This window comes from Globicephala melas, chromosome 15, assembly GCF_963455315.2.
Source record: "Globicephala melas chromosome 15, mGloMel1.2, whole genome shotgun sequence".
Classification (NCBI taxonomy): Eukaryota; Metazoa; Chordata; class Mammalia; order Artiodactyla; family Delphinidae; genus Globicephala; species Globicephala melas.
The window spans coordinates 57,274,700-57,301,970 of NC_083328.1; the positions used below are offsets into that span (position 1 = coordinate 57,274,700).

Genomic DNA, 27,271 nt, shown 5'->3' on the forward strand with positions numbered 1-27,271 from the left:
TAAAATGTTTCGACTTTATTTACAACCAGAACCCTCATTCTCACCCCAGCTCTTCAGGCTTTGCTCTGGGGTAAGAGCTAGATGAGCAGTGACACTTCTGCCAGGCCCAGGGCTTGCGGAGATGAGCAGGTAGGCCCCTCACTTCTTCTGGGCTTGAGCCCGGGCCCGCTGAATCTTGTCAGCCGTGGCCCCATCTGTGGCTCCAGTGCAGTGGGACAATACGAGGCTCATCTCTGTCTCATTCCGGTGCTCGATGGCAACGTCTGCAGCCTGAGCCACGTCCCTGGGGTTTCAGCAGGAGGGGAGATGGTATTGCGCTGCCCAAGGGCACAAACCATGCCTCTCATCAGCCCACTGGCTCAGCCACCCAGCACCCTTAGGGCTCTCAGCAGACGCACCCAACGAGAAGCAAGGCCTTGACCTTCTGCTCGGGACCCACGCGGGAAGCATACTTTTTGGCTTCATATTTGTTGTGTTGTTTCATGCAGATTTCCACAAAGGGCTTAGGAGAGGGAGAGGGTGGAGAGGGAAGATAAGGCAGAGACCTCCTGTTCTCTCTCTTATGAGCAAAGTCCAGTGGATTTATTATCCCAATGTATTTTATATACCCTTCAGTCTGTATAATGCCCGCCCATTCCCACCCAACATACACATACGACAGTTGTGATCTCAACATTCTTTGGGCAGAAACAACCTACCACAAAGATCTGTTAGAGCTTTGGGACCAATTATTTCCATGTGTCCACTCCACCATCCACTGCTACTCACTCACAGCAGGCACCTTCCTGCCCTCCCAGGGCCTGAGTTTTCTCTCATGGCTGCCCTTATCCCACCGACCCACCACACCTCTGAACCACCTGCCACAGAAAACAAACCCCTCAACATCCTCCACTGCCTCACATATGTGCCCTCCCTGTGCCCCTCCCTCCCAAACAGGACTTTCCTTCAGGCACGTGGTGTCCCTTGTGGCCCTCCTTTGGGAAAGCAGCTCATTCTCCCTCCTCCTCAACATTTGCAGGCAGACTCAGGCCCATCCTCCCATGTGCCTGGCCCAGGAAGCTCCCACTAGCTCTGCGGGAGAGCTGAACAGATGTGTGAACAGACTGTCTGAGCCTGGCCCTCTCCCCAGTACTACCTCACTGGAGGTGGGGTAGAGGGAGGGCCCCATCTCACCAGGTAGCCGATGGGTGATTTCTTGCTCTTAGAAAACTTCTCTAGCTCCTCCCAGTCTTCCAGATCTGCTAGGGCGGTCAGCTTCAGCCACCAGAGCCTGTGGGAAAGTTGGGGATGGAGGTGTTCCAGGAGGGGCAGGGGGTCCTGGGACCTATAGGCACACCGGGCCCTCATCTACCTCTTGTCAGGGATGCGGAAGTCACGTGCCAGCTGCTCCGCACGCTTGTTTTGGCCGCTGAGGATGAGGGTGGTGACCGTGTCGTGTACAGACAGGTCTAAGAACCGGCCCCCCAGCTCATCTTCTAGGCGTCGCTGCAGCCGTAGGAGCCGCATTTGATCCTCTGTGGCCTGGGGACAAGGATAAGGCAGGTCAGGGATGAGAGGGACAAGGAGGGAAGACCGGGAGGGGAGGAGAGGAGGTTGTTAGAGAAGAACGGGACAAACCTTGGCTGCGAACTCATTCTTGGCCTTGTAGAATGCATCGGCTGCCGCCTGCAGAGCTGCAACTCGCCCCTCAATACGCTGCAAGGGCAAGAAGGGACACCTGAGTTCATAGCACAAAGGACCTCGGCCCTCCCACCCAGGCTATGGTTTTCTCCCCCATCGCTGTGCCCAGGGTTGCCACTGCCAGCCTTGGCCACTGGGCACACGGCTCTGCTGTCCCTAATGGAAAGACCAGCTCCCCTGGGACCAATCCCCAGCCTGGCCTCATGTCTTCTCAAGCTCTCCCCCCACAGTGAGGACCAAATGGGGTATGTGCTGCATTCAAGGCCTAGACTCCTGGAGAAGGAGCCAGACCACCGGCCCAGCCCGTGGGCCCCACCCGCCCTGCGGCCCTCAGACCTCCTCTGCAGCGTAGCTGGCTCGGACGTGGAAGCTGCCCAGCTCCTGGTGGTTGTCATCCTGATTGTAAAGGTCCTTCAGCGTCTCTAGCTCTTGATGCTTACAGAACTGGGGCCACAGCAGGTGGGCAGTCAGCAAAGCCAACTCAAGGGCTCAGGAGGCTCCACCCCACGCTGCCCCCTGCACACACCTGTCGGTACAAACTTAAGGCCATGGGCTGGTTCCGAAGCGTCATGAAAAAGTCTCCTCGGTTCAGCTCATTCTTCAGGTGCAGCAGCACCGTGAACACTATGGGACAATAAGGTGGGATGAGGGTCCAGCCCAGCCCCTTCCTCAGCCCAGGGTCCCCAGCCTTGTCCTCACCCAAACCCTGCTCACCCAGGTCAGTATCCCCACTCTCGATGGCCTTGCTTAGCGCCAGTTTGCTCCTCTTCATCTTTAGGAGAAGGGGAACCTGTTCCCCAGAGCGTGGCTCATATTCCAGCAGCTGTGGGGTGGGGAGGAAGGCACAGAGAGAAGGAGCTGGCCTGGGGACCTCTAACACCCACATCAGAGCATCCAGGGAGGGCTAGGCACCCGCACCTTGATGGCCAGCTCCGTGCGGCCACAGCCATAGGCTCGTGCAGCAATGTCAGAGTAAGAGACACCAGGTGTGTCCCCCAGCTTCTGGTTAATGGCACGAGCAACATCCTCGTCAGACACGTCCTTCTGTTGTACCTGCAGAGCGAAGGGGGTGTCACACAAACCTGGCTCTCACCCCTTAACCCCCACCCCCACTGCCTTGATCAGGACCCACCCTTTCAGCTCTACACTTATTTCCTACACCTCACCAGGGCCTGTAAGCCCCTAAATGCCCTTAAACTCTGTCCTATATCCTCACCTTGTAGCAGGCCCAGTGGGCCAGGATTCTGCTGACGCCCTGCACTTCAGGAAGCCGCAGGTACTCACATATCTGAATGGCCAGGGGGTAAAGCCTCCGCAACACAAGCCTGGCAGACAAGGGAGGTGGAGGGCACAAGGGATAAAGTGGGGTAGAAAGAGGGCAGAGTGGTCCCAGCCTGTAACTCCAGCCTCCCAGATCCCAAGGAAATGAATCACGAGCAGTGACCACAAGAGCACACCAGGGGCTGTAATGCCCACCCACTTACGGCCCTCCTCCCAGCACCCTGGGCTTGCTGTACCTGTCCAGCAGCACCTGGATGGTGAGCTGCTTGTATCTGCATTTTATTTGGTTAAGGATCCAGTTGGGAGATAAGTCCTATTTGCCAAGGACCTTCAGGAGGCATCTCCATCCCCTTGCCCTTCCACCCCTGGAAGTAAACACCCTGTCAGCACACTTGGGGATACTGGCTATAGGTGAGGGGAATCCCGATGTGATAGTCCCGAATGGCATTGAGTACACGAAGGTCCTGACACATGCGCACAAAGCTGTCGGGTGGAAATCTGTCCAGGAAACACTTTCCAAAGGAGGCCGCCTGAAAAGAGCCAGAGGGCAAGAGAGAGCTTCCCTCTCTGCCAGCCCACCCTTGCCCAGCACCCCCTCCCTCCAGCCCTGCCATCCAGTCCAACCCTGAGCAGACTCTTCTGCATGTCTGGCCAGTGCTCATGTCCCGCGGCCTCGATGCACTGCTGCACGGCCTGGGGCAGCTGCCCCAGCTCCTGGATCTCCCGTAGGTACTCATCCGCCTTCTGGCTCTCTTTCTGGGGAGGGGGGAAGGTGCCAGGGACAGTGCGTCATGACTGAGAACACCTCCATGTCTGGCCCCTAACCCCTCCGGGCTGTGGTTCAAATGGGCTGGTTTGGAAGGCTGCAGAGGCCAGGCCCCAAATCCCCTCAGCCCACTCAGTCCTCCCCGCAAGGTGCCCACACACACCCCCATAGCAGCCCACAGTTGCCTGTGAGGGCCCTGAGACCTCTCAATAGAGCCCTGACTTGTGTCTAGACTGGGGGTTCCCTGCCTCTCCCTATCACCACACGAAGGACACCATGTCCCTTCAATCCACCTGAGCCAGCTCTCTCTAGCCCAGCCCAGCCCAATGTCCTGTCTGGACCCCTGTCTTGACAGGTAGCACTTGGCTGCAGGGGCATGGGCTGGGCCAATTAGGGGAAGGGGAAGGACAGCATCCTGAGGCCCAAGGAGAAGCCCAAGGCTTTACCTCATATTCCTTCTGGGCCTCCAACAGTAGCGCTCCGGGGGCCATTGAGGCAATTTTAAAGATCTCCTCGCTGGCCACTGGGAGGAAATTGGTAAGTGGGGAAGGGGGTCAGGAAACCCTCATCCCTACCTCAGTACCCTGATCCTACTCCGGGGCACCGGCCCAGGGCAGCTGTGGTGCCGAGGAGCCCCTGCCCTGGGTCACCCGGTGCTCTTATGAGGGCCTCACCTGGAACCTCGTGCAAGAACTCATGGGTACTGCGGGAGAAGATGCGGACCCCATCCAGCTCAGGCACCAGGTAGGAGTCCTCATCCAGCACGAACCTGAGCTTGGTCAAGGTTCCTAAGAGCACCCAGAGATGGCGCAGGGCAGGCGACCCTCCTTCCCCCTCCTCACCCCCAGCAGCCCTCCAAGGATACTGGATGCCCTCAGGTGCGTCGCCCACCACCATTAGCCGCCTCTCCCAGGCTATCACAACGGCCCTCTCCTTGCTGCGAGGACGGCTGCACCTGTGGACAGCACCACACACACACACACACACACACACACACACACACACACACACACACACGGACACGGACACGGACACACGGGATGCCTGGTCCACAGCCATGTCTCCCACATCGCTCTGCCTTGGGACAACCCTACATAGGCTTGCTGCCGCTTATCCCATTCCTCTGGCTGACCGGTCTGCTTCCCTCTCATCCTGTGCTGTCAACTCCCAGGGGTATCTGGGGCCCACAGGGGACTGGCCCCTCAAATATGCACTGGCAGAGAAGACAACATTCAAGCTCCACTTGGCTGGGTCAGTAGACAGGATGAATCAACTTGTCCCAGGAGACAAGGCTATGTCCACTTCTACCCCCAGGATAACACCCTCATCCTCACCAGACCATCTGCTTCGGGGGAGCCCGGATGTTGCAGTTGAACTCACACAGCTTCTCCTGAAAGGGTGCAGGGAATGTCATGGTCCTGTCTCAACAGTCACCAGTCTGGTTCAAAAGCCCTTCCCCTACCCACAAGAGATCTTTCCTAGACAAGGCATGGTGCCCCTGTGTTGTCCCAGGATCACACCTTGAGAGACGCTGTCCCCATCCAGATGTACCCTGTGTCTGTGAAGAGCGCCAGGTGTCTGTAGGTGAAGGAGACAGCCATCTGCAGGAAGCTGCTCACTCCTGCGGCTAGGCCAGGGGGTGTCTGGGGCAGGGCCGGGGAGGACACCAAAGATACTGACTTCTCAGAGCCTCCCACTGCCTCCCCCAGTCCCTCCAGTTCACTCCCACTCAAGGCCTCTCACCACTGCAGAGCAGGCTGCGTGATCCAGGAGGTAAAGATCAGGTCCTACAGCCAGAAGAATGTGTGCCACTCGGTCCTGGCACATTGTGGTCCAGCATGATGGTGCACTCTGCAGACCTGCGGCCAGGGAAGAGGACAACCTCAGGCTGACCAGAGCCCACAGTTTCTGCCTCTGATGGTCCCATGGACTGGAGGCACATTTGTGGGCAGTGAATGCTGCCTCAGGGGTGTCAGGGCTCACCTGGCACCTCTGGCATCCGGCGGAGTTTGAGGTCGCCCACGTTGGCACTGAGGGTGAAGCGGTGGGCCCCTGTGAGGATGGCCACCCCAGAACCAAACTCAGTATGGAAGATCCGGGCATCTAGAACCCGGTTCTGGAGCACCTCCTGGAGAGAGGGGCCGTGGGTTGAGGGAGCCACAGATTCCCAGACTCCATCCCTTTTCCCCAGCCCCCTGGGGCCCCTACATTGCCCATGCTGAAGTGTCTCCGGAAGTCACCATGAAGCCCATAAACCAGCACGACCCCGTCTTCCTGCACACAGAGCAGCTCCTCCTCAGCTGACCAGCCCAGGGACACCACGGGCCCACTCTTCCACTGCAGAGGAGAGGGAGGTTCCGGAAGCTGTCCTCGGGATGCAGAACCCTGTCCAGCCCCCAGCCGCAGGGCAGGCAGGGTGCTCACCAGCAGACTGGCCAGAGGCACACCAGAAGCTGAGTAGATCTCAAGAACTGGCCGTGCGCTGGCAGGCTTCTCCTTCCGCCCGGGGTTCCTCAGCAGCGCTGTGGTTTGAGAAGAAACCTTCTGTCCTAGCTGCCCAGGCCCACCCCATGTGAAGCAGGCCTTATGAACTAGCTCCTTAGCCCCGCCCCACATGTGGCAGGCCTCCCGAGAACCAGGATTAAAAGCATCTCAGTAGGGTGGAGTGGGGGTGGGTAGCATATGCCAGCAAGAACCACCCAACAGCAAGGACCCCAAGTTCATCCCGCGGTCCCAGAGCATGCAGTGCCAGAGGGGAAACTTACCAATGGGGCCCCCATAGGGCGCAGCGGCCACCAGGCAGTCCCTCAGTTCCTCCTTCAGGTCCCAGTCCATGCTATACAGCTCATATTTCCTGCCCACACAGTGACAAACAGAGATTAGACTCGTCATGATCCTGCATCCAAATGGGCTGAGCCCCAGAGGAGCCCCTAATGCCTCCATCTGTTCCCCCCCAAGGGGCAGGGAGGGGGGTGATGACTAGAAACAGCTAGGCCAGCTGACCACATGCATGCTTAGGGATAGCAGGTGAGGGAGCAGAGGGTGTTTGGAGGGCAGGCTGTGTGGCCAATATCCAGGGCACAAAGTGAGGTGGGACTAGGGTGGAGTGGTTGGCTTGAGCCTGCATTAGCAGGAAATAAGACCCTCCAGGAGGGCCTCCCAGGATAGACAGCCTTTCTTCTATTCCTGGTTCTTAACACTGAATCTGGTTATGGGCTTTACACCCAGGGGTCCAGCTCAACGCCTGTTGATAATGAACTCAGTTTTAGAGGTACTGAGTGAGCAGTGCCTGAAAGAAATCCAAGAGGAGCTCTTTAGTAAGCCTAGAGCTAGGGAGAGTCCTGGGTTGCAGATGCCAATATATGAATGCTTGACTCACAGGAGGTAACTGAAATTACAAACTGGCAAACTGGCACGAGATGACTGCAATCTGAGATATGCATGGATCACCAAGAGACGTGCTGCATGGGAAGACAGAGTAAGAGGCTTGAGGCATGCCATCATTTGAAGGCTGGAGGTGAGGAAAAGGGGACAGAGAAGAAGTGGACACTACACCAGGATACCAAGAGAAGACAATGTTCAAGAAGGAGGGTGTTTCGGCTAGTATCATTTCAGGAAACTTCCCGTTAAAGATCAGGAAGATGTCCATCATTTCTTTCTATTGACATTCTTCTCGGCATTCTAGCCAAAATAATTTAAGAAAAAACCCCCAGAGGTTTCCATTTTGAAGAAGGAATGAGGTTGCTACTATTCATTTACAAATAACGAGATAGTCTACTTAGAACATCCAAAGCAGTCTATGGAACAATGAAAGAAAGAGCTCAGTAAGTGATCAACAAAAATCAATATATTTTTTTCTATACCAACTAGTTTTCTATACCATAGCAAGAACTAATTAGAAATATAACTCTTGATAGCAATAAAACTATGACACCGAAGAATAAACCTAATAAACATTTTTTGCAAAATCAAATCAGTTTACTCAAGGATATAGAAGACATGAAGAAATATTCTAAAGGATGTATAAATGCAAGAGAATTCCATTAAAAATCAGTCCAATTTTCTGGTGGGTAGGGAAGCACAAACTGATTCTACAGTTCATCTGGGGGGGGCAAAAAAATGTCATCTGAAAGAGAAAATACTGGATAATATTTAAGAACATTTGAAAATATGAAAACAGATATATATATCAGATATTGAATACACTTAAAAACTAAAGTTAAGGACTTCCCTAGTGGCACAGTGGTTAAGAATCTGCCTGCCAATGCAGGGGACATGGGTTCGATCCCTGGTTCGGGAAGATCCCACATGCCACGAAGTAACTAAGCCCATGTGCCACAACTACCGAGCCCGCGTGCCGCAACTACTGAAGCCCGCGTGCCTAGAGCCCGTGCTCCGCAACGAGATGCCACCACAATGAGAAGCCTGCGCACCACAACAGAGTAGCCCCTGCTCGCCGCAACTAGCGAAAGCCCACGCGCAGCAACGGAGACCCAATGCAGCCAAAAATAAATAAATAAAAACAAAAATACTTTTTTAAAAAAGCTCTAATTAATTGTGAAAAAAATGAAAATAAAAGTAAAAGAAAAATGGTCAAGGGCTATATCATAACTGTGAAAATATTTTAAAACGAAACATAAAAAACTTGAGAAAAATGTAAGCTAATATTTTCATAATGTGAACTATGGAAAAGTCTTTCAGAGTAAGACACAAAACCCAGAAATTAAAAAGGAAAAGACTGATAGACGTTATCACATAAAACTTAACATATGTATGTTAAACATTAATACATAAAAGTCAAGTGACTACTGTGAAAAAATCTGTAACATTTGTAACAAAGGGTTATCATGGAGAACACGTAAAGAACTCCTTTACAAATCAGTAGAGACAACACAATAGAAAAATAGTCAAAGGATATGAACAGACATACTTAACAACTAAGTAAATATGAATTTAAAAATTATTTTTATGTTTTGGCTATCTGAATGGCAAAAAATTAAGAGGTTAATAAATAACATGGAATATTGTTGAAGATGTGGAAAAATGAACACTTTCCTACATATTGGTGGGAGTGTAAAATGGTTCAACCCTTATGGAAGAGAATGAAGCACTTATGTATCCAATTTTTAAATGTGTATGCACTCTATCTTAGCAATTTCCTTCCAAGAGTCTAACCTATGAAACTACTTGCACAAGTACACAAAGGTATGAATTCACTGCAGCACTGTTTAAAATAGTTTTTAAAAATCCTGGAAAAATCTCCTTAAATGCCCATTAAAATGAGACTGGTTAAATAAACTACTTATGCCCATTTTGGGGAATATTATGTGCCTATTAACAAAGTGACTGGGTATGTTGACATGAAGTGGCCTCTAAGATATATTGTTAAGTAAAAAAAAAGGCAAGCTGCAGTGCAGTATGAACCATATGAATCCACTTACACTATAAAAAACTGAGCACATATTTTTATAAGCATATTTACATATAATCACACGTATGTGTGTAAATACATAGAAGAACTCTCATAGGCCTCCACACTGAGCCAGCGTGGAGAGACAGTGGTTACCTTTGGAGAGGGTGGTGAATGGGGGAGGGGAATAGGGAGACTGACAATTTGTAGGCTATATACCTTTGCATTATTTGAATTTTTCAACCCCATGTACATTTCTTTTGACCTTTTGTTACTAAAATCCTTAGATTAGATCTGATGGGAAGATAGATATCCAAACAGACCTAGCATGCCAGTTATCAATTCACTGACACATAGCTCCAAATTCACTCTTCCATATGTGTTTTATGATAACAGACAGTATTCTTTTAAGAATTTCTCCTTCACAGTGAGTCTGATGTTAAGCCTCCTCAGTAGAGGGCGCTGGAGGAACACTGCACGAGGAAGAGGCTTCTCCTGCTGCTTCCAGCAGGGCAGTCACCCAGCAGCTAGGGTGTGAGGACATCTGGTGGTGCTCTGACCAGCCATGCAGCAACCTCCAAGGCTTGCCCAGACTGGCTCCCTGGACAGACATGGCATTCCTGGCCTCCTGCCTACACCAGGCCCTACTCCCTCTGCATGCCAAGATGCCAGGCCACTGACTGCCCTGCCCGTAGCCTTGTTTCCACTGACCCCCTCTGCACAACCATGCACCCAATCACTGGCTGTGGCTTGCCTTACAGACACTAAGTGCTCCAGGCTGCCGGCATCAGCTCCCCAACTCCCTCTGCACGCCCACACCACTGACCCCTAGTTGCAGCTCACCTGTGGCCCCTACCTGCTGAACCCCAGAGGGTTGCTTCTTGCTGGCCAAGCAACTGTGGACCAGCTCTGGCCCAGGGAAACCGGTAAACTTCACTGCCATCCGGCGGGCTGCAACTGTATTTTCTCTGAGGTCTGAAATGAACCCCAGCCTGGGGAAGGTCCCTCCTTCCAAGTTTGTCGTTTCTTGAGTACTCTCCCTTAGCCCTAGGCTACCATATAAAAATTTCTCACATCTTATAGTTACTCTTTATGACAGCTTAATAATTCCTTACATTTATTAAACTTGCCCAGTCTACATCTCTTGACTGGACCCAGACTAATTGGTGCAGGGAGTGGCCCCAGGAGACAGACCCCTAAAGATGGGATTTGAGGACTGGTTTGGTCATGTGCTTGGGCTTGGGTGCAGTGCCGTGTTCCCTGACAATGCAAAACGGATGCTAGTAACCCACTGCGTGCAGCAGCATCACAATTAACCAAACCTGTAGTTCAGTGTAGTGAAATGCCAAGTCAAACACGTGCTTGACTGTATGGCAATAACGATGATTATAAAGGCTGTGGTGTGGATGGGTTATTTTGAGTGTACTTGAACATTTACAAAGAGAAAATGACAAGGTTAGGTCCATTAACTTTCAGCTGCAGTCACGGTCTGAGAAGCAGAAAGCTTCTGTAACAGCCTAAAAGAATCTCTTATTTCTTGTAGTCACACAGCTGCTACTGCTGAAAATCAAAGACAGAGTTTAATCTTATGGGTTGTTAAACAATGACAGTTAAATTCTCTGGCACATGTGAAAGTTAGGGCACTAATTAGGAAAGAAAGGAATCCTGAAACTTGGAAGGGAGATAACTGGTTAGACCCAGATGAAACTGACAATCTTGAGCCCCCAAGTCATTCTGAGTCTTCCTTACCAGTGGAAGTAGCTTGCCCTCCTGTGTCCGAGGAGACTAGCCTTCCTCTACTTGAAGACCCTGTTATGCTCTCACTTGAGGTAGATGTCTTGGGAGCCTCCCTCTCCAAGGCTGACCTGGCTAACATTACTGCTGAGTGGTTAATCGGCCAAGAGCAGAGACCAATACATGGTCCCAGTATGGCACCATTCCCAGGGGGAGCAGTCCGCAAGTCGATTACACTGGACCTCTTCCATCATGGAGGAGACAAAGATTTGTCCTCACTGGAATACATATTCTGGATGTGGATTTGTCTTCTTTACCTGTAATGCCTTTGCTAGCACCTACCATCGTGGACTTACAGCATGTCTCATGTACCATGGGACTTCCTTGGTGGTCCAGTGGGTAAGACTCCATGCTCCCAATGAAGGGGGCCCAGGTTCGATCCCTGGTCGGGGAACTAGATTCCGTGTGCATGCCACAACTAAGAATCCTCATAATGCAACTAAGAGCCCGCATGCCGCAACTAAAATGCACCACAAGCAAAATAAATAAATAAATAAATAAATAAATAAATAAATAAATAAATAAATAAACAGAACGTCTCATCTACCGTTGTAGCATTCTGCAAAGCCTTGCGACTAATCAAGGACTTCACTGCACAGCAAAGGAAGTGCAGCAGTGGGCTCAGGTCCATAGAATCAACAAGTCTTACCATATATCCCATTACCCAGAAGTGGCTGGTCTAAATGTACTGACGACTCAGTTAAAGCACCCACTGGGAGACAGTATCCTAAAAGTATGGGGCCCTGTCTTACAGGATGCAAGCTTATGCTTTGCATCAGAGACCATTATATAGTATTATCTCCTCCACAGTCAGAATATGGGGGACCTGGAATCAAGGAGTGGAAGTGGGAGTGGCTCCTCTCACTATTACACCTAATGACTCTCATTAAAATATTGCTTCCAGTTTCACTAACTTTGAGACCTATTGGTTTGGAGAGCTTAGTCTCCAAGGGGAGAATGTTTCCACCAGGGGACACAACTATGGATTCACTGAATTAGAAGATAAGAGTGCTACCTTGGGGACTTCCCTGATGGCGCAGTGGTTAAGAATCCGCCTGCCAATGCAGGGGACACGGGTTCAAGCTCTGGTCCAGGAAGATCCCACGTGCTGTGGAACAACTAAGCCCGTGTGCTGCAACTACTGAGCCTGAGTGCCACAGCTACTGAAGCCGGCGCGCCTAGAGCCCGTGCTCCGCAACAAGAGAAGCCACCGCAATAAGAAGCCCGTGCACTGCAATGAGGAGTAGCCCCCCTCGCCGCAACTAGAGAAAGCCCGCAGGCAGCAACGAAGACCCAACGCAGCCAAAAAATAAATAAATAAATTTATATTTATATATATATATATATATAAAGGGTGCTACCTTGCTATTTGGGGCTCCTTATGCCACTGAAACAACAGCCAAGAAAATGGGGTTAATTTACTGGTTGAAGTGATTATCCTGATGGCCAAGGGGAAATCAAGCTGCTGCTACACAATGGAGGCAAGGAGGACTGTCTGAAACCCAAGGGATCCTCTGGGGATCTTAGTACTTAGTACTTAGTACTTCCGTGTCTAACAAAAAAGGTTAATGAAAAACCTCAGCAATCAAAAAAAGCAGAATGACTGAGGTTTGGGTCACTTCACTATGTAAAGAGCAGAGCAGTGAAGGTTCTGGCTGAGAGCAAGGGAAATATGGGATGGGTAGTTGAAAAAGGAAGCCATAGATACTATGATCTTGTGACCAGTTACAGAAATGAAGACTATAGCCACTTTGTGTATTTTCTCTGTGTTTGTTGTATGCATGCGTTTATATATATATACCAGCCACTATCTTCTCTCCTTCCGATTTTTATTTTATACACAAATTATTAGAGGTTAACTTTAAAATTCAATTTTTAGGTAACAGAATATTCAGTGGGACTGTAATTCAATTTGAGGAGTAACTAATATAGTGATTGATACAATGACTGTTAAGACTGTATGTCTTCTCACTTTGGGAAAAAGAAGTTTACTTGTAAGAAGGATGGTATCTTGTTAAGCAGAAATATAAAGTTGTTTTGTTGTTGTGAGGGAGTTGAAGTGTAGAGGGCACTTGTGGAAGCTGATCAGCCAAAGAATGGACTGTGCCAGTTATCAAATTATTGCCTCCCAGCTCCAAATTCATCCTTCAATACATGCTCCACAGAGAGCTAGATGTTAAGCTTTCTCAGTAGAGGGCCCTGTAGTAAAGGGATATTGTAGGAGGAGGGGTGTCTCTGGCTGTTTCCAGCAGCTGCAAGGTCAGTCAGCAGTGTGGGTATGAGGACATCTGGTGATACCATGCACCCAGAACACACAATCCCTTGGTGACCTCACAGCATTGGCCTGGACTGGCATCCACCTTCCCGTGGTTCTCTCCACAAGACACGGCATGCTCCAGGTCTCCTGCTCATACTGGTGCCCCCTGTGCAAGCCCATGAACCTGGCCACCAGCTATGGCTCACCTGTGCCCTATCTGTGCCCAGGAGGGCTGCTTCCTGCTTGTCCAGTGACTGTGGACCAGCTCTGGCCCAGGCAAACCAGCAACTCCCCCACCATCCAGTGGGCTGCAACTATACCTTCCCCAGCGAGGTAGGAACCCCAGCTTGAGAAGGGCATTCCCCGCCCCCCAACTTGTCCTTCCTTTCTCCTCAGCCCTAGGAAAGGACAGTTTTATTTTATCTTATAGTTACTTTGTTATCACTGTTTAATAGTTCTTTATACTAAACTTCCCCTATTTAATCACTGTATGGTTTGTCTCCTAATTAGAATCACAGTGATATTAACTGTGTCACATTCCACAGACCACTTGCTTGTCACAGGAGGGAAAACGGGTGAGGATGTGGCCATCAGCCTCCAAACTACCTGTCAATCTCAACTTCCCTCGTAGCAGACAACCCGATACAATGATGCCTCCAGATGAACACCACACACACATCACTGTACAAGGTGTTTCTGCCAAAAATGTCAACCTGAATCTGATCAAGCCTTTAGATCTAACACACAGTTTCAGGAAATACAGGCTATGATAGAGAAAAAAGTTCAAAGGCACCACGAGGAAGCAAGGGGACAAATCCAGAAAGCGACTAGGTCTCTAAAACAAGTCAACGTCATGAAAACAAAGGGTAGGGGTGAGAGTAAGGATGATAATGTTCAAGTTTACAAGAGACTTAATTAAGAGAGATAAGCAGGGAATTCCCTGGTGGTCCAGTGGTTAGGACCCAGCACTTTCACCGCGGGGGCCCAGGTTCGATCCCCAGTCAGGGAACTAAGATTCCCCGCAAGCCACGCAGTGCGGGCGTGGGGTGGGGTGGGTAAGCAAATGAATAATTCTTATTTGGGTCTCAATTTGAACAAACCAGTTATAAAAAGGCATTTTGAAGACAACTGGAGAAGTCTGAAGAAGGACTGGTTGCTAGATGATATTAAATGTTCATTTTGTTTGGTGTGAAATAACACTATAGTTTTCTAGGAAACTGTCTTTTTTTTTCAAAGTAATACACATTTAAGGTGTGACTATAATTTACTTTATATTCTTTTTTTTTTTTTTTTTTTTTGTGGTACGCGGGCCTCTCACTGCTGTGGCCTCTCCCGTCGCGGAGCACAGGCTCCGGACGCGCAGGCCCAGCGGCCATGGCTCACGGGCCCAGCCGCTCCGCGGCACGCGGGATCCTCCCGGACCAGGGCACGAACCCGTGTCCCCTGCATCGGCAGGCGGACTCCCAACCACTGCGCCACCAGGGAAGCCCTATAATTTACTTTAAAATATAGCAGAAAATGTATTTGATTGAAAAGATGTCTGGATATTGTTTTTAAATGGTCCCAAAAAGTGTGTGTGTGTTGAGGGATGGGGGGCGGGTAGATGAAAAGTGAATGGCAAAGTGCTGACATTTGTTGAAGCTGGGTGATGATGAGCACATGGATGTCCACTACACTACTTTTAGAACATTTACGTATATTTGAACTTTTTCTTAAATTTTTTTAAACTTACAAGTAGTTGAAGCAAATGTATTACAACACAATAACAATTTTTAAGCCTAAACAATGGCTATGGGTATTCACTCTACTATTCCTACTCTGTTGTACATTTAAAATTTTTCACTGTAAAAAGTTATATACAAATTCCAAGAAAAAAGGGAGGTCACCTCTATCCAATGCCCCAGGCAGTCAAGCTCAAATGAGGCCTGAGCTGTGTCCAGTGCAGTAACAGGATGTCACTGAGAAGAGGGTGGTCAGACCATAGTGAGTGATAGGTGGGAAGAGAGAAAATGGAAGCAAGTATAGGTGGCAGTTTTCAGACCTTTGGTGAGGTGAGGAGGAGGGACTTGTTTATTTTTTGAATAGGGAAGTTTATTTTTTGTTAGGATGGGGAGATTTGAATATAGAGGTTGAGGTCTGAAAGGGAGCCCTTGGGGGTAAGGATCGTGGAAAACAATGTAGAGGTCTTCAAATTTTCCTGCAGCAAAGAAACACCTGGCTGCTTGTTAAACTACAGATCAAATTCCTAGGACCCAACCCAGAGATAATGGAGTAGATCTGGCCTAGGAAGCTGCGTGCAGCCAGCACCTCAGGTGACCTTGATGCAGGGGGTCCTGCGTAACAACAGCTGGAGAAACCTATGGTGGCGGGAGGGTGGATGGACGGCGCATGGTTTCTGAGAAGGCAGGGAGACGGGGCACACCTCCTCGGCAGGTTGGCAACACAACAGGCAGATTTCGTCAGGGGAACCCCACACTCTTCTAGGCAATGACTTCCAGCTCTCTGGGAAGCACAAGGTGAAGTCAGCGATTGGCAGGAGAGACCCAAGGAGGCTTTCGCTGCAGTCCAGGAGGTTAGCATCGACACAGACTGGGGTGGGAAAGAAGCATACGGGTACAGGAGTAAGGGTCAGGGAGCGAAGAGCAGCAAAGCATGGGCCACCTCTTCAAGCCTTCAAGGTAAAGAAGGCTTCTCAGGGACAGTGAGGTGACTCAAGCTATGCCTCGAGGTTGGCCTGGGGCGTGGATGGACAGACTGAGAGCAGCATCTCAGAAAAGTCTAGAGGTGAGAACTCTGTGACGCTAGGCCATATCTTCCGTGAGGAAGGTCAGCTACATATTTCTCCTCTACCTGCAGGTCCTGGAAGTGGAAATCCCCAGAGCAGCAGTAAATGGACCCTGGGTCTAATACCAGAAAATCACTAAATCTAGCAGGTATGGTAGTCTCAATTCCAGCCCCCTCCGGGAAACAGTGACAAAATCCCTGCTGCAGTGCAGCTGAACTGCTGGAAAAGCACAGTCCACTGCAGTAAGAGAAGAGCTTGTGTGAAAATAGATGATCTCCAGCCTGTCCAGGCTGAGCTGTCAGATCACTGTGGAGGAAGAAGCGCATCAGGTCTAGCCTTGGGGAATAATCCATCAGTTCCAAAATCCCCAGGCCCCGAAGAGAGACCACAATCACCCCCGAAATCCCTTGACTCCAGCCTGCCTTAAAAATAAATACTACTAAAGTATCCTTGTGCTGGAAATGTAAAACGGTGCAGCTGTCATGGAAAACAGTAGGATAATTCCTCAAAATATTAAACACAGAATTACTATATGATCCGGAAATTCCACTTCTGGGTGAAAACAGGGTCTCGAAGAGATATTTGTACACCATTGTTTATAGCAGCATTATTCACAATAGCCACGAGGTGGAAGTAACCCAAGTGTCCACTGACAGATGAATGCATAAATAAAATGTGGTATATACATACAAAAGAATATTATTCAGCCTTAAAAAGGAAGGTAATTCTGATACATTCTACAACATGGATGAACCTTGAGGACAGTATGCTAAATGAAATAAGCCAGCCACAAGAAAGCAAATAGTGTATGATTTCATTTGTATGAGCTATCTAGAGTAGTCAAATTCATAGAGACAGAAAGTAGAATGGTAGTTGCCAGGGCTGGGGGAATGGGAGAATGAGGAGTTATCATTTAATGGGTATAGAGATTCAAATTTTTTTTTTTTTTTTTTTTTGCGGTACGCGGGCTTCTCACTGTTGTGGCCTCTCCCGTTGCGGAGCACAGGCTCCGGACGCGCAGGCTCAGCGGCCATGGCTCACGGGCCTAGTCGCTCCGCGGCATGTGGGATCTTCCCGGACCGGGGCACAAACCCGTGTCCCCTGCATCGGCAGGCGGACTCTCAACCACTGCGCCACCAGGAAAGCCCTAGAGATTCAATTTTGCAAGATGAAAAAGTTCTGGAGATTGACTGCACAATGTGAATATACTTAACACTCCTGAATTGTACTTTATAATGAATAATATAGTAAATTTTATATTATGTGCATTTAACCACAGTTTTTTTTAATGTTCACGTTTATACGTGCAAAACAGACAAACGTACAAAGCCATAAAACCAACTAAAACAGTCAACCTCTCTTCTACGAAGAGTTCCACAAGTACGAAATGTATCTTCGGTCTCCTTCACCATAAAGGATGTTTCTAAGGGCTTCCCTGGTGGCGCAGTGGTTGGGAGTCTGCCTGCCGATGCAGGGGACACGGGTTCGAGCCCCAGTCTGGGAGGATCCCACATGCCGCGGAGCAACTAAGCCCGTGCACTGTAGCTGCTGAGCCTGCGCTCTGGAGCCCACAAGCCACAACTACTGAAGCCCCCACGCCTAGAGCCGGTGCTCTGCAGCAAGAGAAGCCACGGCAATGGGAAGCCCGCACACTGCAGCGAAGAGTGGCCCCCACTCGCCACAGCTAAAGAGGGCCCGTGTGCAGCAACAGACACCCAATGCAACCAAGAATAAAAATAAATAAATACATAAATGAATAAAAATAAATTTATTAAAAAATAAAGTACCTGAAACACTGTGTTCAACACCAAGCTCACCCTTTTCCCCACCAAACTCACTCTTCCTTTCTCATTATGTTAAGCCAAAAATCCAAGTCATCCTCGATTTGTTGCTCTTCCTCCTCCCTACTAAATGCAACTCATCACAATGTCCTTCAATTTTACCCCCTTAATATCTCTCCTATTGGTCCCCTTCTCTCCATCTCCAGTGCTCACCACCATCAACTTCTCCTTGGTCTATTCCACCAGCCTCCTAACCAGTCTCCATTCTTGCTTGCCCCTTCCAACTTGTCCCCCCATTGCCTCCAGGAGGAACTTAAAACACACACACACACACACACACACACACACATCCTGCAAATCCAATCACATCAATCCTTTCACTTAGGCTTCTCACTGGTCTTCAGATAAAGTGGTCTCTTACCCTGTCTCCTTGTCTGTGGCACTCCAGCCACACTGGCTCTCTCTATTTAGGTCACTGAGAGTGTCCCTGTCTCTCTCGCTTCAGGACCTTTGTATATGCTCTTCTTGGATCCCATTCCCTGCACCTAGGTCTACTCATCTCCTGGATGGGGTATTGTTTCCTTCAGAAAGTCTTCTTTTCTTCTGACTTACCAATCTGTTATATGCTTTCTGAGGACCCTACACTCTCCTTTACCTCACTGCTTATGATCAAACAAATACAGAGTCATTAGTGGTTATCAACTGTCTCCCTGCTGGCTATAAGTTCTGAGGGCAGAAAGGGTCCATGTCTTTTTATTGGCCCAATATACATTCAGTGTGGCAAAGGGTTGGGCAAAATTATTTAATGGTATTATCTCAAACTGGGTTTTTAGAATAAAAATGGTTAAAATTCTGGAGCCTCATAAGAACTAATCACCATTACCTCTCCTTGCCCTCCCAAATTAGTGATTTTTCCAGAACATTACTTCCAATGCAAAAGAATCCCATCCTGTAGATAGGACTTGAAATGTCCGCCACCCTGTTTATCATTCATTCACTTATTTGAACATGTATTAAGTCTTGGCATAAGGTTATGCACAAATACAAATAAACCTAGTATCTGCACCTAAAATATTTTCTACTTATTTTATTTTCCTACTTAAAAACAAAAACCCTATGCTTTAACACAGGTTCTAGAAGAAGACCGAGCTCAAATCCTGGCTCCACTATCTGTGTAACCTGGTCACCTAACTTCTCTGTGCCTTGGTTTCCTCATCAGTAAGATGGGGTTAAAATAATGATACCTACCTCATGGGGCTGTGAGACTTAGACAATTTAATACACATAAAGTACTTAGCATGGCGTCTAGTACATAGAAAGGCTCAACACCCATTACCAAGAGCAACACATCGTCTGCAGCAAGGCTTATACCTCTACTCCCTTCTGGCGGTACAGTACAGGTAAGGGTAGGCTAGCCATGCAGATCATGTCTATAGCATGTACTCAACATTTACACTAATTTAAAACTTTATTGAGGGACTTCCCTGGTGGCCCAGTGGTTAAGAATCTGCCTGCCAATGCAGGAGACACGGGTTCGAGCCCTGGTCCGGGAATATCCCACATGCCGCGGAGCAACTAAGCCTGTGTGCCACAACTACTGAGCCTGCACTCTAGAGCCCACGAGCCAACAACTACTGAAGCCCACGCGCCTAGAGCCTGTGCTCCACAGCAAGAGAAGCCACTGCAGTGAGAAGCCCACGCACTGCAATGAAAGTAGCCCCTGCTTGCCGCAACTAGAGAAAGTCCCCGCACAGCAATGAAGACCCAATACAGCAAAAAAAAAAAAAAAAGATAGTAAAATTTTATTGGTGTATAAACAAAGCTAAGACTTCATATGATAACCAGGAGTTCTATGGCAATGAGGTCACCATTTTCAGTACTCTATTTAATAAGCCTGTGTAGGCAACATATATTTTCAAAAGTAATACATATTAATTTTTTATTGATTGATTGCCGCGTTGGGTCTTCATTGCTGTTCGCGGGCTTTTCTCTAGTTGCAGTGAGCGGGGGCCACTCCTCACTGAGGTGCGCAGGCCTCTCATTGCAGTGACCTCTCCCACTGCAGAGCACGGGCTGCAGGCACACGGGCATAGTTGCTCTGTGGCATGTGGGATCTTCCCGGACCAGGGCTCGAACCCGTGTCCCCTGCATTGGCAGGCAGATTCTTAACCACTGCGCCACCAGGGAAGCCCCAAGTTAATATTTTTAAAAGTATATGCTGTGTCGTAAACACCAAATTACACGCTACCTATGTCAACTGACAACCCTTCTCCACAAAAAGTTTAAATCACTTATTTCCTACTGACTTCCCTGATTTTTATTTTTGCAACTTTTTTCACATTGTACAGGCACATTTATAAGAATCAGAAATAAACAACAAATGCAACAGATCTCTAAAAATTGCATCAAGGCATTTGTCCACCTCAGAAGTGTTAAGGGCTGACATTTTGTGTATTAAAGATTACAGTGAAAAGTTTTAACATGTGAATAACAATGGTATATAGTTTCACTAGCATTAACAGTTGTCTTCTATTGAAATAAGACCCCAACGAGATGCCTTTGTGATCTTTAGTTGCAATCAATAAAGTATTTTTTTAAACTTTATTAGGCAACCACTACATAGCAGGCACTGTTCTAAATATGCACTGGAGATAAAGAGATGCAAGAAATGCTCTCAGCCCTCAAGGAATTTGGTTTAGCAGAAGAAACCTATACAAACATTGCCCTACTGTGCCATACATAACAGACCTTAGCACTGGGTCTTGTGAGACCCAAAGGAAAGTCAGCTGAAAGTCAAGTCTGTTGGGCTTAAATCAGGGAAGGTTTCAGAATGAACCCTTAAACTAAGTCCTGAAGGATGAGTAAGAATTCTCCAGTGAAGTAAAGAGGGAAATGGCAGTGCTCACAGAAGGAACTGCAGGCTGGTGTGAACACAGGGAGCCCTGAAACGTCATGATGTGTTGGGATCCTGTTCTGTGCAACTGGAACACAGATTTGGGTAGGAGTTGAAGAAATTGAAGTCGAAGTTGAAAAGACAAATAAGGCCCGTTTATAGATATAACACGAGGAGTTTGTACTTTGTTTTTCAAAGAAGAGAAGTCATTGGAAAAAATCCTAATTAGGGTAATGATGTGATCAGTCTACACTTTAGAAAGATTAGTGGTTTAGGACTCCACGACTCCCATAAGAGGGCTGCCCCTAGCAGGGGGTCCTCACTCGTGCTGCCTCTGGATTTAGTGGCGATTCGCCTCTTTCTCCCGGCCTTGGTCAGCACTGTTACCCCGCCCGCCGTGCAAGCAGGCCCCCGTAGGAGCACCCCTGGTCTGACTTCAGCAGCACTTCCCGGCAGGAGACCGATCACTCACTGTCACCCGTGGGCGGCCACCCTCAACGTGATCTGAGCATCCTTCCAGAGGCTGACAGCCCTGGGCTTCAGTTGGGCTGTGCCGCTACCTGTGTGACCACTACGGTTGCCTCAGTTTCCTTCTCCGGAGAAGGGGAAGGCCCGGCCCTAGGTGGCTGTGTGTTAAGTGGTAGACGCCGCGGGAGAGCCGGCGAGGGGCGGACCCCAGCGCCGTAGAGACCGCGACGCGCGCGTCCGGCTTCGCTCGGAGACTCAAGCCGGCGGGCGAGCGGGATAAGCCAGACCGTGGGAGGCAGGGCGGGGCGGCTCACCGGTAAAAGGCAGAGTCCCCAAGCGGGTTCCAGTTCGCGGTGTAGCAGTCCATAGCTGGTGCAGGTGGCAGCCAGCCAGCGCCGAGGGGACACGCACCTAGCGCGGGCTCCAGGCAGGCACTTCCGCTTCCGCCCGTTCGGGTCACGTGGCGAGGCCGCGGCCACGGCCGTCACCGCTGTGGGCGGCTGCACTTGGCCGCCGCCGTGCCCCTCCCACGCCTGGGTGGGCCCGGCCCTGGCTCCTACTCCCCACGGCGGCCACCCCTGCTGCCTTCCTGTCCCCTCGGGCGTTGGGGGGTCGGGCAGAGCAGGACATGGGTGACCGGAAGTGGGAGTTGTGAGTGTCGCAGCCCGGGGCGGGGAGGGCCCAGGCGCTGTCGGGCCTCCGCGACTCACGCATGGAGAGTGCTGGGCGTCGGGCTGCGGACCGACCGCTAACCGGGACGCACGGGCTCTGCTGGGCAGAGGCTGTGCTGAAGCGACCGGCCTCTTCGGGCGCGGGAACATGAGGCCAGGCCCGGACCCCGCTGCGGGAGTGGCGCGCGGTGTGCGGGCCTGCCCGGGTCGCGGGTGAACGGCGCGGCGCCCCGGGACTCGGTAATTGGCGCGAGCGAGCGCGCGCATGCGCGGGGCGGCGGCGGGCACGTGGCGGGGCGCAGGGCTGCACCGCGCGGGAAGCGCCTCGGTGTCCTGGAGCCCTGCGGGCCTGGCGACCTCCTGCCTCATGTGCCAAGTGTAATGGAGACCGGCGCCACCATGGGCCCCACTCTGCTAACGCCACCTGGTCCCTGTAGCCCAGAGCAGCCCTGAAGGGGCCGCCGCTGGTCTCGTTTATTCCGTGTGGGCCCTGGAGCCAACCTGTCCTGAGTCTCCACCCTGCAGCCCGTCGTTGTTGGCGGCGGCATGGTCTTCTGTCTGGAGAACGAGGAAGCGCGCCGCCCGCTGGGAAGCACCATGGTCCAATTCCAGGCCTCTGAAGTCCAGCAGCTGCTACACAACAAGTTCGTGGTTATCTTGGGGGACTCAAGTGAGTGCCCTTCTAGAATCACACTTCCCGGTCCCACACCTGCAGCCTGTTTTCTGCATCTGAACCCTCTGCCTCCATCTCAAATCTCCTTCCTGATACCTAGTCTGGAACAGTCCAGTAGGTTTTCTCTTTTTATTTCCCTAACGCCTTACACAGGTGTCCTGACAGATGTAGCCTGTCAAGCTTTTCACCCCATCCTTGCTCAGCATTTTTCTTCCTGACAGTCCCCCACAATGTCCCTCATGGAAGCAGTGGATTGTGCTGTCTGTCTCTTGGGTGACTTGGCTGACTTATTTCTGCCAGGTGATCTTGGGTCACTATATACTGAGTTGAGAAGTGATGTACAGCTAGAAGGAACAGAGGTAGTGCCAGGACTTTGTAACCTCACCTTCTCTTCTGTCTCTAAGTCAACACTCCACAAAGGTGGTGTTGGGCAGCCCCAGCCCTGGGAAGATGGGAGGCCTGGATTTGGAAGGAGCTGGGGTGGAGTGCAGCCTGCCTCAGCCGCAGGATCTCTGTCTCCCTGCAGTCCAGCGGGCTGTGTACAAAGACCTGGTGCTTCTGCTCCAGAAAGACTCACTGCTCACAGCCGCCCAGCTGAAAGCCAAGGTGAGGGAAGCTTGGTGGCCATGCCAGTGGTGGGTGGACACAGACTCTGGCCTGGTAGGGTCCTCCTCCCTGGCATGGGTCTGACCAGCTGGGTCGGGGGGTGGGCAGGGGGAGCTGAGCTTTGAACAGGACCAGCTGATGGCTGGGGGTCAGCTGGGTGAGCTGCACAACGGGACACAGTACCGAGAGGTCCGCCAGTTCTGCTCGGGTTCTGGCCACCACCTTGTACGCTTCTACTTCCTCACCCGCGTTTACTCCGAGTACCTCGAGGGAATCCTGGAGGAGCTGACATATGGGCCTGCCCCGGACCTGGTGATCATCAACTCCTGCCTCTGGGATCTCTCCAGGTTGGGGCGGGGGGAGAGGGAAACCAGGGGTGGAGGTATGGCTCAGAGGCCACCCACCCCTGTGCTCTTGCCCACCCTTTGTGCTACCCAACAGGTATGGCCGCTGCTCGATGGAGAGCTACCGAGAGAACCTGGAGCGGGTGTTCATGCGCATGGACCAGGTGTTGCCAGACTCCTGCCTGCTGGTGTGGAACATGGCAATGCCCCTAGGAGAGCGTGTCACTGGGGGTTTCCTTCTGCCTGAGGCAAGTGACCAGAGCCCCTTAGGATAGAGGACGGGGCAGCTGACTGGTAGATAGAGGACCCTCCCTTCCAAACCTGCTTCATTCTGTGGCTCTTAGATGCTGCACTTTATCACTCAGCTCCAGCCCCTGGCAGGCTCTCTGCGGCGGGATGTGGTTGAAGGGAACTTCTACAGCGCTACACTGGCTGGGGACCACTGCTTCGATGTCTTGGATCTCCACTTTCATTTCCGGCATGCAGTACAGCACCGTCACCGGGACGGTGTCCACTGGGACCAGCATGCCCACCGCCACCTCTCACACTTGCTTCTGACCCACGTGGCTGATGCCTGGGGTGTGGAGCTGCCAAAGCGTGACTATCCCCATGGTGAGCCCTACCACAAGTGGGGACGGTAGTGATGCAAAGAGGGCCCTCAAAGCATAGGGCTCATAAACAACAGGACAGAGATCCTCAAGGGGAGTAGAGGCCCCTTGAAGGACCGTTGTGGATCCTGAGTGCTCCTTCCTTCCCCTGGGTTTCTGTATGGTCTAGCCGTGTGGTCATCTATGTGTATGTGAGTGAGCATTGAGCACATAAGGCAGCATGTCAGAGACCCTTATGCTACAGATAAACGGAAAAGGAATGGGAATACTTTTAGACAGGAGTAGATGTGGGGGGTGGAAAGGCAGAAACAGAGGAAAGGTAATCCAGACAGTGTGGCAGAAACAACGAAGCCCCTTGGCTGGTGCTGTCACCCCCTCAGTTCCTGCCTGCTTATAAAGGGAACGTCGTGGGTGATTGTTCCATGTCTGCTTCTGCCCTGGATCGTGTCCTCCAAGGCTAAGGTTCCTGCCTCACTTGTTGACAACTCATCCCTTTAAGCCACTTGTCTAGGACAATTGCTGTGTACATACTACCTACAGGATAGTGTTTATTGAATTGGAGACACGAGTCATGTTAGAAGGCTGTAGTAGCATTAAGGGATGTGAGGGCATAGAGAGGTCAAGAATGTCACTTTTAGCCTGGAGTTGGAGCATCAGGGAAGTGAATTAGGATCTTGATTATATAATAGTCCAATTTCTTTGTTTTTTTAGGTGAGAACTAAATCTCATCTAAATCAGTTGGAGAACTGATCCCCAACAAATGAAGGGTTGCTCTAAAGGTTGTAAGGCTAGTTTATCGTGGCTCAGGTCTTCTGAATCCAGTTTGGAGCCACAGAAATAGGAACATCAAAGGGAAGAGTTGGGTGGGAGGATGAGTTGGTGAGTTTGGTTAGGGCAGATCTCTTTGAGGTACTGTGAAGATGTTGAGTAGATTTCGAGTCAGTGATGCCCAGCAGGGAGATGGCAGCTGAGGGCATGAATGTGAACAGACGGAAAGAGCAAAACAATAGCCATGTTTTGGAGTTGGAAGGGAAGAGGGGCTGATGGAGGAAACAAAAGGAGACAAGGGTAGAGTCACTTTCAGGGAGGACAGAGGCTCTTGGCCACGTGACTTGTCAGGAAGTGAGGAAGTGGTTACATTTCATAGGATAAGTGTTGAAGGAGTGGAGTAGGGTTAAAAGAGGTAGTGAGCAGTTGATGGAGAGAATGGCACCTGGGCAAAATACTCTTTGTGGGAGGAAATATGAAAGGAACAAGGGCCTACTGGGAGAAGGAAGTGACAGGATCTTTGTTTTTAAGAGAGAAGGTTTACTAAGCTTATTTATTGGTCTGTGGCAAGGAGCTGGGAGAGGAAAAAGCTAAAGATACAGGAGCTGGGCAACAGAGGGAGGAGACTGGAGGGGAGCATGAGGTCAGAACTAAGGCAAATCCACTGACTATTGAGACAGGCAGGGAAGAAAGAGTGCAGCTTGGGCTTGGCCTGAAATGAGAGGGGATGAGGAAACCTGTGTAGGAAGTAGAGGGTGCTGTGTTCTCCAAGAGGAGGGAGTAGAGGTTTAGAAGTGTGGACAGCCACAGTTCAGGGCGGCCTGGCTCCCCAGGCCTACCTAAAACAACCATCCCATTCCTAGACCCATGGATTGAGGACTGGCCAGAGCCGGATCATCTCTTCCAGGGGAGCCAGGGGCAGACCCCAGCCTTCAGGGAGCAGCTGGCCTTGCCCCCACCCTCTCCTTTACCCCTTCCCATGCATTTTCCCTACCCTCTTCCTCAGCCCTCCCCACCTCCTCTGTTTCCACTCCTGCCCCAGGATCCCCCTTTTTTCCCAGGCCAGCCCTTCCCACCCCATGAATTCTTCAACTTTAATCCAACAGAAGACTGCTCGATGCCACCCCACTTAGGTAGGTGCCTCTACAACCTCCCAGCACACCTTTCCCAGCATCCCCTTGAACCTCCCCCATCCTAGCCTCCTGTGTCCAGGTGGGCTGAGAGGAGTTGGGTAGCCCTTGTGCCCCCCAGGCTTGGGTTCAGTCACAGCTGAGTCTGGAGCAGCATCCGTAGACTCATTAATTAGCTCATTGATTGTCACAATTTCCTGACTTGGAAGTAGGGGAAGTAGTATTGCCATTTTGCAAATGGGGAAATTGAAGCCCAGAGAAACTCACCCTGGAGGACCAGAACTGCCTGAAGGCAGAGCTGGGCTCACCCTGGCCAGAAGCCCATTCTGATAATGGCTGGTTCTTTTGTAGGATGTAGCCCCGCAGTGAACTTTGTGCCTGGCCCCCTGCCTCCTCCAGTCTCCAGCCCTATCCCCCATGGTCAGCACCGGGGCCTGGCCGTCCACCGGGGGATGCCACGCTGTATTCACACCAGCCCCTACCACATGCCAAGGACAGGGGCACCCTGCAGGCAGCGTCCCAGACACTCAGACAGGCTGATCCATACATACAAACTGGACAAATGGCCTCCTCCCCATTCGGGGACGTGGCCTGGGTAGAGTGGATCTTATGCTGGAGCTGAATGTGCCAGTGGCCCTGCAGTGCCTGCTTCCCACCCCAGGTGCTGGGCCAGGGTATCTTGCTATGCCTGGCATTGTTGTTGTCCATTGCTGTCACCAATAAAGGCATGGAAGAACAGAGTAGCATCTTTTTGTGTAAGGGAGTAGGTCTCCCAGCCATGATCTTAAAAGCTGGGGAGGCTGCCTCTGGGCTCTCTGCGACCTTGGACCTTTTAACCCACGCTGTTTAGAAATCATTGAATGCATCCTTCCTACTGTCTCACACACTTGTTTACACCCTCACCAGAACACACGTGTACTTAACAAAGACCCTGGAGGGGTTCTTTGTTGTCAGCAGCTCTTTGGGATTGGGCAATATCAAGGGCTGAGTTGAAATTGTCAATATTTTATATGCAGTTTGGAATCTGGCTAGATCTCACCTATACCAGTCTCACACATTCATGTGTATGTTCAACACTCATCTGCTCCTGGAGATACAAGATACATACCTTGCACAATTTCTTGGCACATGGTAGACACTCATTAAGTGGTTGGAACTAAACAAAAAGCTCCCGAGCCCATGTGGGAGACTGATTAGAACCCTCCTCCTCTCAGAAATCACCCAAGCAAAAGTGAAAATGAGAAACAAATGTAAATACCATATCTGATGACCAGGAAGGAGCAGAAACTCCAAACAGTGAATTAGGTGGATAGGCTGAAAAACGCAGTGGAACCACTGCTTGGTACAAATCAGTTT

The 27,271-nt window shown here is 50.5% G+C and overlaps 2 protein-coding genes across 6 annotated transcripts; one reads left to right on the forward strand and one right to left on the reverse strand.

Annotated features, from left to right (window-relative positions):
- On the reverse strand, positions 1–22,001 carry VPS16 (VPS16 core subunit of CORVET and HOPS complexes). Of its 3 annotated transcripts, XM_030847594.3 has the most exons (24): positions 21,430–22,001; positions 6,493–6,581; positions 6,152–6,249; positions 5,936–6,064; positions 5,711–5,855; positions 5,471–5,586; positions 5,248–5,370; positions 5,062–5,117; positions 4,593–4,682; positions 4,402–4,496; positions 4,174–4,250; positions 3,586–3,717; positions 3,364–3,491; positions 3,198–3,233; positions 2,897–3,005; positions 2,599–2,733; positions 2,395–2,503; positions 2,207–2,304; positions 2,017–2,124; positions 1,618–1,695; positions 1,352–1,521; positions 1,174–1,270; positions 399–502; positions 1–283 (listed from the first exon to the last, which is right to left on the reverse strand). In XM_030847594.3, exons 1-24 carry the CDS (start codon positions 21,480–21,482, stop codon positions 139–141), a joined length of 2,520 nt encoding a protein of 839 aa, XP_030703454.1. In that variant the 5' UTR covers positions 21,483–22,001; the 3' UTR covers positions 1–138. The 3 variants fall into 3 exon arrangements, with proteins under 3 accessions (XP_030703454.1, XP_060140790.1, XP_030703456.1); XM_060284807.2 differs by lacking the exon at positions 5,248–5,370; XM_030847596.2 differs by lacking the exons at positions 6,152–6,249; positions 6,493–6,581; positions 21,430–22,001 and having other exon boundaries at positions 5,711–5,779; positions 5,936–6,057.
- PCED1A (PC-esterase domain containing 1A) lies at positions 21,561–26,664 on the forward strand. Of its 3 annotated transcripts, XM_030847597.2 has the most exons (8): positions 21,561–22,026; positions 22,312–22,456; positions 22,986–23,065; positions 23,174–23,412; positions 23,507–23,657; positions 23,754–24,021; positions 25,649–25,918; positions 26,267–26,663. In XM_030847597.2, the coding sequence occupies exons 2-8, from the start codon at positions 22,333–22,335 to the stop codon at positions 26,512–26,514; spliced, it is 1,380 nt and encodes a 459-aa protein (XP_030703457.1). In that variant the 5' UTR covers positions 21,561–22,026; positions 22,312–22,332; the 3' UTR covers positions 26,515–26,663. The 3 variants fall into 3 exon arrangements, with proteins under 3 accessions (XP_030703457.1, XP_030703458.1, XP_060140791.1); XM_030847598.3 differs by lacking the exon at positions 21,561–22,026 and having other exon boundaries at positions 22,044–22,456; positions 23,775–24,021; XM_060284808.1 differs by lacking the exon at positions 21,561–22,026 and having other exon boundaries at positions 22,331–22,456; positions 22,864–23,065; positions 26,267–26,664.
- The last annotated feature ends 607 nt before the right edge of the window (positions 26,665–27,271 follow it).

Coding starts and splice junctions, on each gene's coding strand:
- VPS16 (XM_030847594.3), bottom strand. CDS start 21,482: ATGGACTGCTACACCGCGAACTGGAACCCGCTTGGGGACTCTGCCTTT. Junction 6,582..21,429: donor GGGGACTCTGCCTTTTACCG/GTGAGCCGCCCC, acceptor CTGTGTGGGCAG/GAAATATGAGCTGTATAGCA. Junction 5,587..5,710: donor CCGGATGCCAGAGGTGCCAG/GTGAGCCCTGAC, acceptor CCCTGGCCGCAG/GTCTGCAGAGTGCACCATCA.
- PCED1A (XM_030847597.2), top strand. CDS start 22,333: ATGGTCTTCTGTCTGGAGAACGAGGAAGCGCGCCGCCCGCTGGGAAGC. Junction 22,457..22,985: donor GGTTATCTTGGGGGACTCAA/GTGAGTGCCCTT, acceptor GTCTCCCTGCAG/TCCAGCGGGCTGTGTACAAA. Junction 23,658..23,753: donor GGGGTTTCCTTCTGCCTGAG/GCAAGTGACCAG, acceptor TGTGGCTCTTAG/ATGCTGCACTTTATCACTCA.